Genomic DNA, 17,135 nt, shown 5'->3' with positions numbered 1-17,135 from the left:
AATATTCAAAGAGTCAGATTCAATGCTGTTTCAGAAGACCCCGAAATTATCACATATGACTCTTAAAACAATATTATAATTTTATTTTGACAATAAAAGTGATTTATTAATAAATGTAAAATGCATTTTCTTTACATTTACATTTAAAACATGAGTTGCCCGAGTAAATGTCAGTAGTATGTATTACATTTAACAAACTGTTGATCTGCAGTGTTTGACATATATCCTATCTGAAGCCTTGTTGTTTATGGTTCTGCCATTTTATTCGGTAGTCTAGCAGATGTTCAAATGACAATGCAGCAACCAAAAAACACCATCAGATCAGACCATTTGGTCTGTCCCTTTTTCATAAACAAAGAATCTGATTCAACTTTATGGACTATTTCAATTGAAATGAATGAATTTGTTCAAGGTGTACATAATGATTACCTCCCCTTGGTACAGTATTGTATATTGATTACCTCCCCTTGGTACAGTATTGTATATTGATTACCTCCCCTTGGTACAGTATTGTATATTGATTACCTCCCCTTGGTACAGTATTGTATATTGATTACCTCCCCTTGGTACAGTATTGTATATTGATTACCTCCCCTTGGTACAGTATTGTATATTGATTACCTCCCCTTGGTACAGTATTGTATATTGATTACCTCCCCTTGGTACAGTATTGTATATTGATTACCTTTTAATATGAACCAACCTGACAAATCCAGAACTTTATAAATCTTATGCATTTTTAAAATATGTTAGATGCTAGATATTGTACTAACAAAAGTGTGTAAAATGTGTCTATACTGATAATAGCTTTAAATCTGAAGTGTTTTTAATCTCATATAATATTTATATCACCTAAATGTCAATATGTCTAACTTGTCCAAGTGTGAACGTCTTTGTAGGTAACATGTATGTCGGTCAAAAGCTCTATAGAGCTGATGTTATTTGTTTACATTTGTTACACAAACAATATACTGGGTACGTATTAAACGAGCTATGCCAGAGTGAGTGATTTGTATTGCTTACCTGTACAACTAGGTGACGAAATTATAAATTTCATATGTTACTTGACACAGGACATTGATTAGAGAGTGTATTCACACTGTATCGAATAGGTTACCAGTATTTTGTCACATCGTAGGTAAACAATACAGATGGCTCATTCGGTCATAAGTTGACAAAGGGACCATTCAGTCTGGAAATATTATAACACATTCAATACAAACACTATCTGTGTATAAAATAATACTTAACATTACAAATTTCCAAACTGATGAATCTTACTTAAGATATGATGTGATCAGTACATTTAGTTTGCATGCTAACTGTATAAATCAGCAAAATATTGGTCAGTGAAGTAGATCTAAAACCGATATACTGGTCAGTGAAGTAGATCTAAAACCGATATATTGGTCAGTGAAGTAGATCTAAAACCGATATAATGGTCAGTGAAGTAGATCTAACACCGATATATTGGTCAGTGAAGTAGATCTAAAACCGATATATTGGTCAGTGAAGTAGATCTAAAACCGATATATTGGCAAAAAAAGTCATTCTCTACTCTTAATTAATGGGATGCTTGGCTGTCTTCTTCAAATAACTTGGGAAATACATTTGAGCATATATTGCTCAAGTGCCTATGATTGTAAACGTGCTGTTGGGTTATACACACAACACATTGATTATCAACTATTATTTAATAGCAGATTAATATAGAATACTGGATGGACTCCTGTTCATTATTATATGTACAATGTATTTAATAAGTATGACAGATTTCTCCGATTCTTTCATGAATGCAAAGGAAAATATTTTGTACTTTTGAGACACATAAGTTATTCAATTGGAAACCAATACGTTTTTCTGTTGGTCCATATACTGGAAACAGCAGGAGGAGATTGTCAGGGACCTGTCTCTAAGTTAACACTGTGTTAGGTTGTCAGGGACCTGTCTCTAAGTTAACACTGTGTTAGATTGTCAGGGACCTGGCTCTCAGTTAACACTGTGTTAGGTTTTCAGGGACCTGTCTCTAAGTTAAAACTGGGTTAGGTTGTCAGGGAACTGTCTCTAAGTTAAAACTGGGTTAGGTTGTCAGGGAACTGTCTCTAAGTTAACGCTGTGTTAGATTGTCAGGGACCTGTCTCTAAGTTAACACTGTGTTAGGTTGTCAGGGACCTGTCTCTAAGTTAACACTGTGTTAGCAGCCTTCATTGGATGTTCAAATGTCATCATAAGTATAATTATGTCCCAACCAGTTTCAGGTTATCACAATACAATTATTTTTATCATACTGTAATTTCTTTCCATATCATTGGAAATTTTACGTAACTCTACATCAGACGATGTATTACTTATTTTCCAATGTGCTTTTTCATTGTTCTCTGGATACAGAAACAGAATTATACAATAGACACATAGTTTGTAGTGTATCAACTGGATAATGCATTAGAAAATGTTTATCATTAATTCACTTGCAACAATTTTTTCTCATAAATAATTTATGTCAATTATGAAAAATTCTGCCAACATAAGTAACTACTAATGTTTGTGTGACCGTTATACAGATCTACAACAGGTACTGGCCTCGTCTTTCAGTACACCTATTATATTATGGGCGTATTTTTAAATATTTTCAAATGATTTTTCAAATTGCAAATAGCAATTAACCTTGTCATTCAATCTTAATTACAACATCTAAATTTACTACGACCTTCATCTTTCCTCCTGTGTGATTGTGATTACTACTACCTTCACCTTTCCTCCTGTGTGATTGCGATTACTATGACCTTCACCTTTCCTCCTGTGTGATTGCTATTACGATGACCTTCGCCTTTCCTCCTGTGTGATTGCGATTACGATGACCTTCACCTTTCCTCCTGTGTGATTGCGATTACTATGACCTTCACCTTTCCTCCTGTGTAATTGCGATTACTACAACCTTTACCTTTCCTCCTGTGTGATTGCGATTACTATGACCTTCACCTTTCCTCCTGTGTGATTGCGATTACTATGACCTTCACCTTTCCTCCTGTGTGATTGCGATTACTATGACCTTCACCTTTCCTCCTGTGTGATTGCGATTTCTATGACCTTCACCTTTCCTCCTGTGTGATTGCGATTACTACGCCCTTCACCTTTCCTCCTGTGTGATTGCGATTCCTATGATCTTCACCTTTCCTCCTGTGTGATTGCGATTTCTATGACCTTCACCTTTCCTCCTGTGTGATTGCGATTACTACGACCTTCACCTTTCCTCCTGTGTGATTGCGATTACTATGACCTTCCTCTTTCTGTAGTAGAAACATCCATAAACGTTTCTTTTATTTGAGATTTTAGTCCTTTAGATGAATGTCTGTAGAATTCGGTGTTAGGCCCCATACAGAAGTCACATGTGCACATTTAAGATTCAGAAGCACCCAGCCTATGTTGAATCCTGGTGACTACTGAATACAGGTATACAGGTGTATAGGAGACCAATACATACTGGAGGGCTTAAAAAAAATAATAAGTTACAAAATTATATCATCCTTGTAAACACAGCATGTTATACCATAATGGACTTTTTCGCTTGAGAAAAATATCTTTTTCAGCTAAAGTTAGACACCTATCCTTAAACTAAATGAAATGTGTATATCTATATCTATCAATAAACAAAAGTTTTACTTAATCCAAAATATTACGTTTGACATTAGTCAGGATAGTGCTTGTTTAGTTCCTCAGCACAGCTACATTGTGAACAACATCTAACATAGAACTGAAAGTCAATACTTTACTGGTAGTCTCTGTATGTCAACAGTGACATGTACATTTCACTACTTACATGTCGGGTAAGTATGAACGTATCATATAAGGAAGAATTCAGAGTCGTCTGTATCGTCCGAGTCCTCTATATGTCCAGCGTCCACCATACACACATTAGACGCTGCTTCCCTGTACAAATACACAAACAAAATGTTCATATAACAATATCCTGTTACTACCGAAACTTTTTGTTTCAAGACGGGTTTTCCACAAAAGTTAAATTTGGTTGTTATGATGAAACATACAATTTGTACAAGTTATTTCATTGTGAGGATGTATATAAAGAAATGATATTATGCAAATGTTATCAAGGTAGACGCGAGGACTGCTGTAATAATGCTTTTAATGACCAAGGTCTATTCTGTAGTCATACAATTTTCTGAGTACTTTAATAGTTGCATGACTGTTCTTTCAGTAATATATTGACATTTTGAATTCTCGAAAGGTAAAATGACAGCTATATATTAGTTTCTGGATTTTTTTCAAATACATTTCTGCAAGTTAGTTGAGTTCTTCATTTGTTTTATTGCAAATTAATATGAAATTATGAAGTTTAAAGACCAGAATCAACAAAATATTTGTTTGCCTTAACCCGACTAAGGATTTTTAGTTGAAGATAAGGAAAATAGTGTATTTTCATAATGTCACTTTTTATACTGGTTTCATACAAATTGTTTATAACCATGTTATAAGTTGCATACTTTGATATTGATATGGAAACTGAGATATATAAAGAGTTTTGTTTTTGTTTTAATACTATGCCTAAAAATCTAAATATTCCCAGTGTTTAATACACTACTTGACAATCAATGTAGGAAGGGGAAAATATCCTACACTTCAGTAGGAATCAATGGTGAACCACCTGTCCCTTTCAATTCTCTCCCCCTTTTCCTGTCCTTCTCCAAAAGTAAAACCTATGACACCCTGTGTATTATCAGTTGGTCTCTGCTGACTTACGTCTCGGTGAAGGCCTTCACATAGTCATCACCTGGTCCCTTCTTGGCAAACTTGACTGTCACAGCACAAAGACCTAGACCTGATAAAATCATAAACAATCAACCTATTTACAAATGAATATGATGAGTTTGCTCTTGTGTTTGAGTTCCCCAACCCCTTTATTTTTAGCCAATCCTATGCTATATGGAATAATACTTCCATCCTACTAACAAACGTTCTGTACAGGAAAATATAACTATAAACAGTTAACTGCTTACAGTAAGTATTCAAAGAGTTCACAAATAACAGTTACTCTGCACAACCACCTTTGAAACGAGACATCATCAGTGAAAAAGAGTAATAACCATAAAATTTACAAGTATTAAATGAAATATTCATTATTAGAAGGGACATTTTCTCACAAAAACATGTGTAGGTACAAAACAAAGAACTATCAAATTTTAATATCTATTGCAACCTGGAAACCTGATTGTGACGAGATTTTATAGGTTTTATCAGTACTTCAGTAAGGAATCTGATAAAGATTTATTAGTTAACTGTCGTTCAGTACACATTCTAGTACTCGTCTGGTTTGGCGTAATGAAGTGCCTCTAGCGGAGTAATACTGTGACAGTTACCCTTCAGTTGCCTCTCCAGTCTTCCATACTGGGTCCAGCGGTTCTGCTGGGGGTCGTACTGCTGGATGTTAGGTATCAGTTCTCCTCCTTCCGTCTCGCCTCCCGCGACCAAGATCTTCTCATTTAACACTACCAACAATCAATGTTAGATCAGTATAGAAGCTTGCAATATACAAGAAGTTGACAAAGTATACTTGTAAACAACATACAAAGCATATAAAATATAAAATATACGGCATAAAAATGTGGAAGAGAAATTGTACAATTGAAAAACAAATCAATCTACAATTTGCAATTATATGGCAAAGTATTTGAGCACTCAATATTTCACCAACTTTCGACAAACTATGATATCAAAATGGACAAAGGACCATAACTCTGTAAAGAATGGGATACAAGAGTGAAGACCCTATTTCAACATGTGCTATTCTGCTGTTCAAAGAGGTACTCACATACACAAGTGTGCAATGGCAGGCAACAGAATGTAAGAGATCTGCCCTGGACAAAGTAACGTACTGCGGACAACAAGCCCTACTCTCTAGGTAGTGGGACATAAAACTCCATTTCAGTATGGAACACTATGTCATCCTATGAGGTACTTTCATACACAATTTGGCAGTTGAAAGTAAAAGAGCATATGAGCTATGCCCCAGACAAAGTGACACACTGACTTACAAACTAACTGATCAATGATTACTTATTCCCGAGAAATAAGAATGCATGAAATATACAAGCAATGCAATCTGTTGTTCAAATATATAGGAATAATTTGAGTCAACAATCAATTTGAGATATAACCTTCCTGTGAAATAACACAAAAATATGTATCACCAAAAAACAAGACGATTGGATGTTGCAAAACTATGTATGTTTGAACAGTTAATTGGTGGGTTGAGTTTGGTGGGAGCCATAAGGTTTGAGAAAGACAAAACTACCAATTTACAGTAAACAAGAGGGTCAGGTATGGCAAGACAACCTCTTTACAATACAAAGAGGGTGGATTTGGTGAGACTACCTATTCAAAATACAAAGTGGGTGGGCTTTGGTGAGACTACCTTATCACAATACAAAGAGAGTGGGCTTTGGTGAGCTTCATTTTTACTTTACACAAGACTTATAGCATGGAAATTACACAAGAAGTTAGACACACATACCAACTATGCCCACATGGAATGCACTAATTGGCATTGGAGCGAGACTGGTCCACTGTCTTGTCTGAAGGCTGTAGGACTCCACCGAGTCCAGACTGGAGTCAGTGTTAGGGCTGTCGAATCCCACCTCCTTGTACCCTCCACACACATACAGTACCCCATTTAGGCTTACCATTCCATGTCCGGCACGGGCTGTAAGGTATAAACGTAACACTACATATAAAACTGATAAACTATTATTATAATTTAATTTCAGTGTTTTTTTTCTAAATTTTACAACAGCATGCTCCTACATGAATTGGGAAAATATTGAAATTGAGAAGACATTCATAATTTATTTTAATTTGGGAAAATAAAGCACTTTATTGATAGGGGAAGCTGCCTGTATTTGGCTTTAAAACTAGGCCAAAAAAATGACTGAATTTGACTTTGTTTTTTATGTCAATATTCATTATTGTTACCAAAATAAGCAGATATGAGCATCTAATAATTTACAGAGTTTTTCACTATAACAAGAGGTCCCTGAATGTTACACTGATGTTGTTAGCCACCTGTTATACAGTTGTTACAATCACAGGTCGGTTGATGATGGAGTAAATACTACCTTGCAGCAGTGAAGCCTTTTTGTGCCACTTGTTGAGTGAAGGATCAAAACACCACATCTTGTTGGTGGGTGTCACCTCTACACCTCCAGTTACATAGATCTGTGGGGAAAAATCCAGCCAAGGCATAAATAGTTGGTGGGTGTCACCTCTACACCTCCAGTTACATAGATCTGCGGGGGGAAATACAGCCAAGGCATAAATAGTTGGTGGGTGTCACCTCTACACCTCCAGTTACATAGATCTGTGGGGGAAAATACAGCCAAGGCATAAATAGTTGTAACTGAATAAATTGTGTGTCAATATAAAACACTCATATCTTGTAAGGAAATTAGAGGCTGGATATTTTTACTGTTGTAGCAGGACTTATTTATCTGTTATTGGATCTGTATCTGTATAAATACGTGGACTCCTTCTTATAGAAGATAGCTGTCCACTGTAATACAAGAGATCCCAGAGGGATCTTGGCGCCCACCTTTGTACCATCTTCATTAGTTCTTTGTCAGTTCGATCTTTTCTCTTCTTTCCTCTAATCTGTTTGATCAAGTCATGTTAACAGTAAATGCACCTTGAGGTAACTTTTGATCTAAACTTAATACTGATGTGTATGAAAGCCAACCTTCAAAGTGAGTTTGTCATTTCACATATTTACTAGTACAGTACTTAATGTGAAAGAAATAGAATCGATCATTGCAATATGAGAAAGATCTGTTTAGTTCTTCTTTTAATCCATTTTGTTTTTATGATCAGTCTCAAAATATAACATACACAACCAGGGATCAAGGGGAACCTACATTTAAAATTTGAGAAAGATCCCTCACTATCAAAATCAAAGATGGCAAGATAGTAAAAGTTTTTAAAACATTTCACTTCTGTGACCTTGAAAGCGATTCAGTCATTCATTTAAACCATCTCATAGGAAATATCAATCATCCTTCGAGACATTGTGGTTCTTCAGAAGATGTCATTTGAACTTTCTAATACATCTGACACAGGTGACATTGAAACTGGGTTAACTTCATTAGTTAGAGAACGAGAGGTCTATGATTATTTTTTTGAAATCTGAACAACAGCTGTCAGGATAGTTCGAATTATTCTGACGTTTTATTGACTTTTCTTTTATGACGACAGACCGATATAAGAAAAGTCGATAAAACATCAGAATAATTCGGACTATCCTGACAGCTGTTGTTCAGATTTCAAAAAAAAAAGGAGAGCTACACACTACCTTTATAATAAACATTTAACAATTGATTCCCAGGCTCAAAGGTACATAATTTTTCTATATTGTCTCTTTCCATGTTTTAACCCTAACACTAAGTCCACATGGGCAGATAGGACCCTGGAAGCAGTCATGACAGAATAAGTGCATTCATTTCTGCATACCCATGGTAGTTTTTTATGCTTTTTAGATGAGTTTGTTTGAAGTTTTATGCCATTTATCTCTTGTGAAATTGGGTAAATGTCATTCATTTTAATTTGTGGCATTTCAAACCATGAAATTATATGCCAAATATGATGGCTCTTGGCCTTATTTTTCTCAAAGAGAAGTTGAAAAAAATGCTCTCAAAATGCTGGTCATGCATATCAAAACAATGAAGTCTAATTAACATATGGGCTGCTTTATTCCCTGTACTTCATAGAGATATCAAGAACCAGGAAGGAGTCGCATTGCGTAGAGTATATAAGGACATTCATGTACAGGGCGGACATTGGTAACAAGATAAGATAAGGGAGAAATAATTTAACACAAGATGAAGGCACGGATGACACTGCTCTCTCCCTTGCTTGTACCTTTCCTTCAGCTACAGCTGCTGCATGGTCGTAGAGTGGTTTGGGGAGAGGCTTCACGTAATACCACACGCCTTCATCACACTCATGTTTCTCCACAGAGGCCAGTGGCTGCTTGTTGTCTTTGCCTCCTATCACATAGATGTTCCCTGGAGTAAACATAAATGGTTCAAAACTTTAAGATCTACATAATACACAAAAGTTACTACATTTATAATGATGTACTTGTTACTATGTATACAGTGTGATTAAGTGATGATCATGACCTGGTATACATTATTAAGACTTAGATCTTATATATTATATGTAGTTAAAGATCTTGATGGGGACATTTGAAGTGTTCATGTATATATGATACCATTAGCAATGAACAAGTACATGTAATATAGCACAAAGAAAAACATAAGACATATATGTAGCAACAAAATAAAGAGAGGAAATACACAGAGACATAACAACAAAGAGAGAGATAAACAGAGACAAAGTAACAAACCAGAGAGATAAACAGAGACAAAGCAACAAACCACAGATAAACAGAGACAAAGCAACAAACCAGAGATAAACAGAGACATAGCAACAAAACAGAAATAAACAGAGACATAGCAACAAACCAGAGATAAACAGAGACAAAGCAACAAACTAGAGATAAACAAAGACATAGCAACAAAACAGAAATAAACAGGGACATAGCAACAAACAAGAGATAAACAGGGACATAGCAACAAGGGAGAGTGAACAACAGAGACATAGCAACAAACCAGAGAGATAAACAGAGACAAAGCAACAAACCTGAGAGATAAACGGGGACATAGCAACAAGGGAGAGTGATCAACATAGACATAGCAACAAACCAGAGAGATAAACAGAGACATAGCAACAAACAAGAGATAAACAGGGACATAGCAACAAGGGAGAATGATTAACAGAGACAAAGCAACAAACCAGAGAGATAAACATAGACATAGCAACAAACAAAAGATAAACAGGAACATAGAAACAAGGGAGAGTGATCAACAGAGACAAAGCAACAAACCAGAGAGATAACCAGAGACATAGCAACAAACAAAAGATAAACAGGAACATAGCAACAAGGGAGAGTGATCAACAGAGACATATCAACAAACCAGAGAGATAAACAGAGACATAGCAACAAGGGAGAGTGATCAACAGAGACATAGCAACAAACCAAAGAGATAAACAGAGACATAGCAACAAACAAGAGATAAACAGGAACATAGCAACAAGGGAGAGTGATCAACAGAGAGAAGGCAACAAACCAGAGAGATAAACGGGGACATAGCAACAAGGGAGAGTTATCAACACAGACATAGCAACAAGGGAGAGTGATCAACATAGATAAGGCAACAAAGGAGAGAGATAAACAGAGACATAGCAACAAACAAGAGATAAACAGGGACATAGCAACAAGGGAGAGTTATCAACACAGACATAGCAACAAGGGAGAGTGATCAACAGAGATAAGGCAACAAACCAGAGAGATAAACGGGGACATAGCAACAAGGGAGAGTGATCAACAGAGATAAGGCAACAAAGGAGAGAGATAAACAGAGACATAGTAACAAAGGAGAGAGATAAACAGAGACATAGCAACAAAGGAGAGGGATAAACAGAGACATAACAACAAAGGAGAGAGATAAACAGAGACATAGCAACAAAGGAGGGAGATAAAGACAGACATAGCAACAAGGGAGAGTGATTAAGACAGACATAGCAACAAAGGAGAGATAAACAAGAGACATAGCAACAAGGGAGAGTGATAAACAGAGACATAGCAACAATGGAGAGTGATAAAGACAGACATAGCAACAAAGGAGATAGATAAACACTAAACAGAGATATAGTAACAGACAAAGAGAGAGATAAAGACAGACATAGCAACAAAGGAGGGAGATAAAGACAGATGTAGCAACAAGAGAGAGTGATAAAGACAGACATAGCAACAAAGGAGAGAGATAAACAGAGACATGGCAACAAGTAAGAGAGATAAACAGAGACATAGCAACAAGTGAGAGAGATAAACAGAGAAATAGCAACAGACAAAGGAGGGCAATAAACAGACAGAGATAAAACCTATATCTAGCATCAGACATAGCCAGGAATTAGCTGGGAGATAAACATATAACTGGGAGATAAATAAAAATACCAAGGGGAAATAGAAAATACACAGCTGAGTAATAAATATATCATAGAAGATAAATGGAAACATACCTTGGAGACAGACTGCAGCATGCTGTGCACGTTCATGCTTCATACTTTCCAGGTCCCAGATACTGAGATGGCTAGGGGTAAACATACGTACTTGTCGCGTGGCACTGCGGGACGCCAAGTCCTCATCCATATCATACACATACCCCCCACATAATATACTGCAGTCATTCACTTCTGTGACAGTCAAATGCGACATGGCTTCCATGACACGTACACATCCCAGTGGGAACCAGTGTTTTAGGTCAGTGTGGTAGAAGTGGTTTCTTTCCCAGCCACAATGATCACCAAAATCATCTGGTGGCATTTCACTATCCTCATACATATCAAACCTAGTCACACCTCCAAACTGTACCAACGTTTTGCTTTCAAACCTCACACGTGTCCTGTGGTCGTAGTATGTATACCTTTTGGTAGCGTTCACCATATATTCAGTACAGAATTTTAGAATTTCTCTACATTTGCGATTTGATCTGAAGGGCTCGTTCTTCATGGCATACTCTATTGCCGGCCAACCGTCCACTACATATCGAATTTTGTCTAAAACATCAAAGGCTTTACTTTCCCGAGCTTTAGGGTCATGTTCGTACCACCTCAGAGCAGCCTTCAGCAGCTGTAGCTCTGTGGTGGTCCGCAGATGGTCGTCCAGCAAATAGTCTATCAGTGTATCAGGGTCCAAATTCAAAAACGAATCAGTTTCTGAAAACTGAATGAAATTCTCTAAGATATATTCCCTATAGTGAACTTTCAAGGTAGGTATAGACAGTATTTCACCTATACCCAGTAGTTCTTCTGCATTGTCAAATGTCATCTTCTTTTTGAGGTATTCTATACAGAGGTCAATGGCAGTAGTCATCTGTAGAAATGTGGCTGCACATATGACCTCCTGGATATTGTCTAGGGTGAGTACTACAGAGCCGGTGTAGGCGTATTTAATAAGTGGATGGACTCCTTTCTCTGTCAGTCCCTTCAGCTCTACATATTCCTGGCGACTCTCAAGCATGTCGTGGGAAAACACAGCTTTGAAATAGTCACTGCAACTGGCCAGAACTATCTTATGTATCTGGGAAAAGATATATAAATTCATTTTTTTTCAGATTTTGCCACAGAAAACACATAATCAAACTTCTTTTCTGCATCATATAATTTGTTGTATCTGTAACATGTTATATCACCTATTATATCATGTGATAATGCACAATTTTATACTAGCTATACATGTAGCTATGATGGCATAAACTCAAGGCAAAGTCTTTTTCCTTTGATTTCTGATTTTCTCTATTCTAAAATACAGTATTCCAAAACTGTAATTATACAAGTGTTCATTGAATTTGAGCACATGATAAAATAAACTTAACACATACAGTCATTTTCTTTGTAGAAAAAAATAATAAAATAATGTTTGCGATTTTCATAGAAACAATTTTTCTGCAGAAGTATTATCCATGAAATTGATAGCAAATACATTATCCTTCCTTAACATAAACAATTGTGCCACGGCTGCATGACCAGAAATTCACAAAAAAAGATGTTTTCAAATGACTTTTTTTGCAAATTCATGAAAGTTAGGGACAGCTTAACAATGTTCTCCATCCTATCCCATTCTTACGAAAAGCTTTGAGGTTTTGTATAAATCTTATGTATTAAAATAGTAAATAAAACTTGTTTGAGGTCCTCTAATTTATCTGTAGCTATCAAATAAAACACACGGATTCATTATACTTACTCTGTATGTCTTGCCTTCGACTTTGACTGAGAAGTCACAAAGATGGCCAGTCATGTAGGATTCGTACATGTCCTTCAACATAAGCGGGCCAAAATCAGGTGTGGAGCATTCCTCCATGGCCAGGTGGGAGTTGTCACCTATAGTGAACAACAAAACAACCATTTAAATCCTAACTCAACAATTGGTCAAAGATATATGACATGACAGTGTTGAAAGTATAGGCCTATATGCATACCTTTTAGGTTTTTGAACTACATGAATTGGTGTTACTAAATCAAATTCTTCAACTTGATTGTACATTACTTTGTACCTTTATATATTGTGAATTATCTACAACATCACCTGATCATGTTTTCTTACATTTTACCAAATGCTATAAAAATTATCATTACCATAAGTAAAGCTCTATTGACCGATTTCAATTAATTACTCTATGATATATTTCATTAGTTTCCTTTCTTAAAGAAGTGGATTGACAAAAAGACACATCTAAAGGGAACCTAATGCAATAGAAGACATTAAATAGGATTCAGATTTAAAAGTTGTTGGTGCAGAAATGTTATCATAAAACTCATAATTATTTTTAAAAATATATACAATGTATATAAACAAATATGACTAATGTTTTATCTGACTTTGCTTTATTTAAACTGAAAATTTAGAACAGAACTTAATACAGCTATAAATGATGTGTGGGTATAGGTTATTTCAGCTTAGTCGGCAGATTGTACTGAATCTGTTTTGCACGTGATAGACTGTAACAGCACAGCTGCCTGAAGTTATGTGGGTTTCATAAATTCATAAGGAAATGAATACAAACAATACAAAACTCCAAGGTCCATAACTGATATGTATTCTCGACTTTCTGGTATTTTTGTATAACCGGGTAATATTGATTTAAACCTACTAATTGTTCCAAATTTTAATTGAGCTAAAAGGAAATTCCCTAGAATAAAACTAGACCAGATGAAGTCATATATAATATATATTTAAAACAAATTTCTATGTGTTTTGGAACACAAAGAGTAAGGGTGTTTTGATACTGTTTTTAAGCAGGAAAATTGCTGCAAACTTTGAAAACATAAAGTCAGCATTTCACAGGACACAAAAAGCAAACAAAGTACAAAAGGAAGTTAAGCGATGAACATCTTATAAAATATCAAAACAACTTTTGGGAAGTAGGCCTAAAGAAACATCCTTATCAGGTACCAAATCAGTGTGGTACCGAAATGTCTGTACCCCGCTAAAACCTGCTACACAACTCCCCTCTGTTTGCCATCCAAAAACCACAAGTTCTAACTGTCACCACAAACCACAATAACCCAAGTTCTAACTGTCACCACAAACCACAATAACCCAAGTTCTAACTGTCACCACAAACCACAATAACCCAAGTTCTAACTGTCACCACAAACCACAATAACCCAAGTTTTAACTGTCACCACAAACCACAATAAACCAGGTCCTAACTGTCACCACAAACCACAATAACCCAAGTTTTAACTGTCACCACAAACCACAATAACCCAAGTTCTAACTGTCACCACAAACCAAAATAACCCAAGTTCTAACTGTCACCACAAACCAAAATAACCCAAGTTTTAACTGTCACCACAAACCACAATACCCCAAGTACTAACTGTCACCACAAACCACAATAACCCAAGTTATACCTGTCACCACAACCCCCAATAACCCAAGTTCTAACTGTCACCACAAACCAAAATAACCCAAGTTTTAACTGTCACCACAAACCACAATAACCCAAGTTCTAACTGTCACCACAAACCATAATAACCCAGGTTCTAGGCCTAACTGTCAACACCAGCCACATCTATGACCTTGGAGGATAAAGGACACAATTTGTAACAGAAAAGAGAATAGTCACTAGCTGTATATATAGTGTTTCCACAATGAATCAAAGCCTATGTACAATTAAAATCAGCCTCACCTCTAATACAATGGGTATTGATATATATTTTATATACGTATATGATTTTAATTATCAATACATGTTTTGCCAATAATGACAATTTTGTTGAAAATCTGCAATCTGATTAAAATCATCTGTTACATGGCTCCGCCTGAACATCTAAATGTGCCGCGGTCAGGGTCACGTTCAAGTGACCTTTAGATGAACCAATCAGAGGCGCGCTGGCAGCATATCGGAATATCATGGTTGATAGATAAATAACGAGGGGTATCGGACAGATTAGTCCAAAAATTAGTTCTAACTGTCACCACAAACCACAATAACCCAAGTTCTAACTGTCACCACAAACCACAATAACCCAAGTTTTAACTGTCACCACAAACCACAATAAACCAAGTTCTAACTGTCACCACAAACAACAATAACCCAGGTTCTAACTGTCACCACAAACCACAATAACCCAAGTCTTTCTTCTCTAATAAAGCTTCGAATATCTTTTCCTGTTCGGGTTTCAGACGATCAATCAGACATCATTCTAAACAATGTCCGCCATATTTGTTGCAACTCTGAGCGCCCTTTTTAAAGAGGGTCTCTGATTGGTCAAAATTTAATGAGTATTTATAAATATAAAGGTCACCTGAACGTGACCCTGACAGCGGCACACTCAGATGATCAGGCGTAGTACGAAGTTAACGAAGCCATTTAACACATGATTTTAATCAGATTGCAAAATCTGTTGCTGGATTTATTTCCCTATGAAACCCAGCTGGCAACTGTACACATGCAGATCACGAGTCAGTCATAATACAGAGAGGTTCATACTGTATGATCTACAGCAATTTGATCTTGTATTGTACAGGTCCAGTTAGTCCGAATTATTCTGACGTTTTATCGACTTTTTTCATATCGGTCTGTCGTCGATTAACGTCAGAACTCCGGCCCTCTATAATATGCGGGAAATATGCGACCCGCGCCCGGAGCGCACTTCAAACTGATATTTTAGAAACAAATCGTCACTTTCACACACATGTCGCACATGGATCGAAAGATCTATTCTTTATGCACAAGATTAATATACATAACATGCCTCAAACAACTAATACAATCACTAAAAACATATTTTTTCAAACTTACTCTGTTTTACTCTAGTTTTTTGATAGCCCCGCCTTCCAATGCCACGTGACTACAATCTCGCCGGCTTACGTCATAACGTTTGGAAATACCTTCGGTAACGCGAGATCTCGTCAAGTCATGTGACATTTCTCATGGCCTTATTTCCATAAAAAACATGGGTTGGTATAGAAAACGTTGAAAAATGCTTTTCGTAATGATTTTTGAAACATGTTATTGATACCACCTAGTGCATAAAGAATAGATCTTTCGATACATGTGCGACATGTTTGTGAAAGTGACGATTTGTTTCTAAAATATCAGTTTGAAGTGCGCTCTGGGTGCGGGTCGCATATTTCCCGCATATTATAGAGGGCCGGAGTTCTGACGTTAATCGACGACAGACCGAGTCGATAAAACGTCAGAATAATTCGGACTAAGGTCCAGTACACTCTGCCGATTGAGCTATATAGCTATAAAGACCTATATAGCTATATACACCTATACATTATAGCTGTATTGAGCTATATTTTCTCAGATTTCAATTTTCATTAATTTAAAGCAAAGTCGCATAAAACAATAAGGTTTACGTTAATGTTGACTACAAAAAGCATAGTTATTTTTTTTTAAAAGAATCCTTATATTTAATGTCTTTTGTTATCAACCTAATGATACAATCTTCTTTTAAAAGCGACTTTGTTTCGTTTTCCTTAAAACAGAAAATCACTTCAAAATAGCTCAAAAGACCTATTTCAGATAGGTCAATATAGAGCTATTATAGGTCTTTACAGCTATATATAGCTCAATCGGCAGAGTGTTCCGAACCTATGTTGATTCATATGCGGCAATATGCCAGAGGGGTTTATGCAGATTATATTGGAATAAAACTGCACAGTGGATACTATCAGCAGTGCAGATGTGCATTATGATGCCATACGCACAGAACAGTGGAAAAGTTGTGTCTCTCAATGGCAAATGTGATAATCGTTTGGTACAGTTCTAGCTATGTTTTCTCGATGTTGAAACAATAAATGTATTACTAGCAAACACTTAATATATACTAACCTGTCGCCATGGTGCTATAAATGACAAAATAGCAGCATAGCAAATTATATATACTAACCTGTCGCCATAGTGCTATAAATTACAAAATAGCAGCATAGCAAATTATTGTTGATTCTATGTTTTCATGGTCCTGCGTTCACCGGAAGTGCCTGCAAACCA

The 17,135-nt window shown here is 36.2% G+C and overlaps 1 protein-coding gene across 2 annotated transcripts; it reads right to left on the bottom strand.

The window, feature by feature from the left end:
- Window positions 1-612: 612 nt before the first annotated feature.
- LOC110454112 (kelch-like protein 26) lies at window positions 613-17,116 on the bottom strand. Of its 2 annotated transcripts, XR_002463344.1 has the most exons (11): window positions 17,035-17,116; window positions 12,869-13,005; window positions 11,146-12,205; window positions 8,920-9,065; window positions 7,128-7,227; window positions 6,527-6,715; window positions 5,373-5,501; window positions 4,756-4,834; window positions 3,818-3,927; window positions 2,135-3,488; window positions 613-1,906 (listed from the first exon to the last, which is right to left on the bottom strand). XR_002463344.1 is itself a non-coding variant. In XM_021503479.1 (10 exons), the coding sequence occupies exons 1-9, from the start codon at window positions 17,042-17,044 to the stop codon at window positions 3,840-3,842; spliced, it is 1,938 nt and encodes a 645-aa protein (XP_021359154.1). In that variant the 5' UTR covers window positions 17,045-17,116; the 3' UTR covers window positions 2,081-3,488; window positions 3,818-3,839. The 2 variants fall into 2 exon arrangements, 1 of the variants encoding a protein (XP_021359154.1); XM_021503479.1 differs by lacking the exon at window positions 613-1,906 and having other exon boundaries at window positions 2,081-3,488.
- Window positions 17,117-17,135: the final 19 nt, after the last annotated feature.

This window comes from Mizuhopecten yessoensis, unplaced genomic scaffold (genome assembly GCF_002113885.1).
Source record: "Mizuhopecten yessoensis strain PY_sf001 unplaced genomic scaffold, ASM211388v2 scaffold7669, whole genome shotgun sequence".
NCBI lineage: Eukaryota > Metazoa > Mollusca > Bivalvia > Pectinida > Pectinidae > Mizuhopecten > Mizuhopecten yessoensis.
This window is presented reverse-complemented; position numbering and strand designations above follow the sequence as displayed.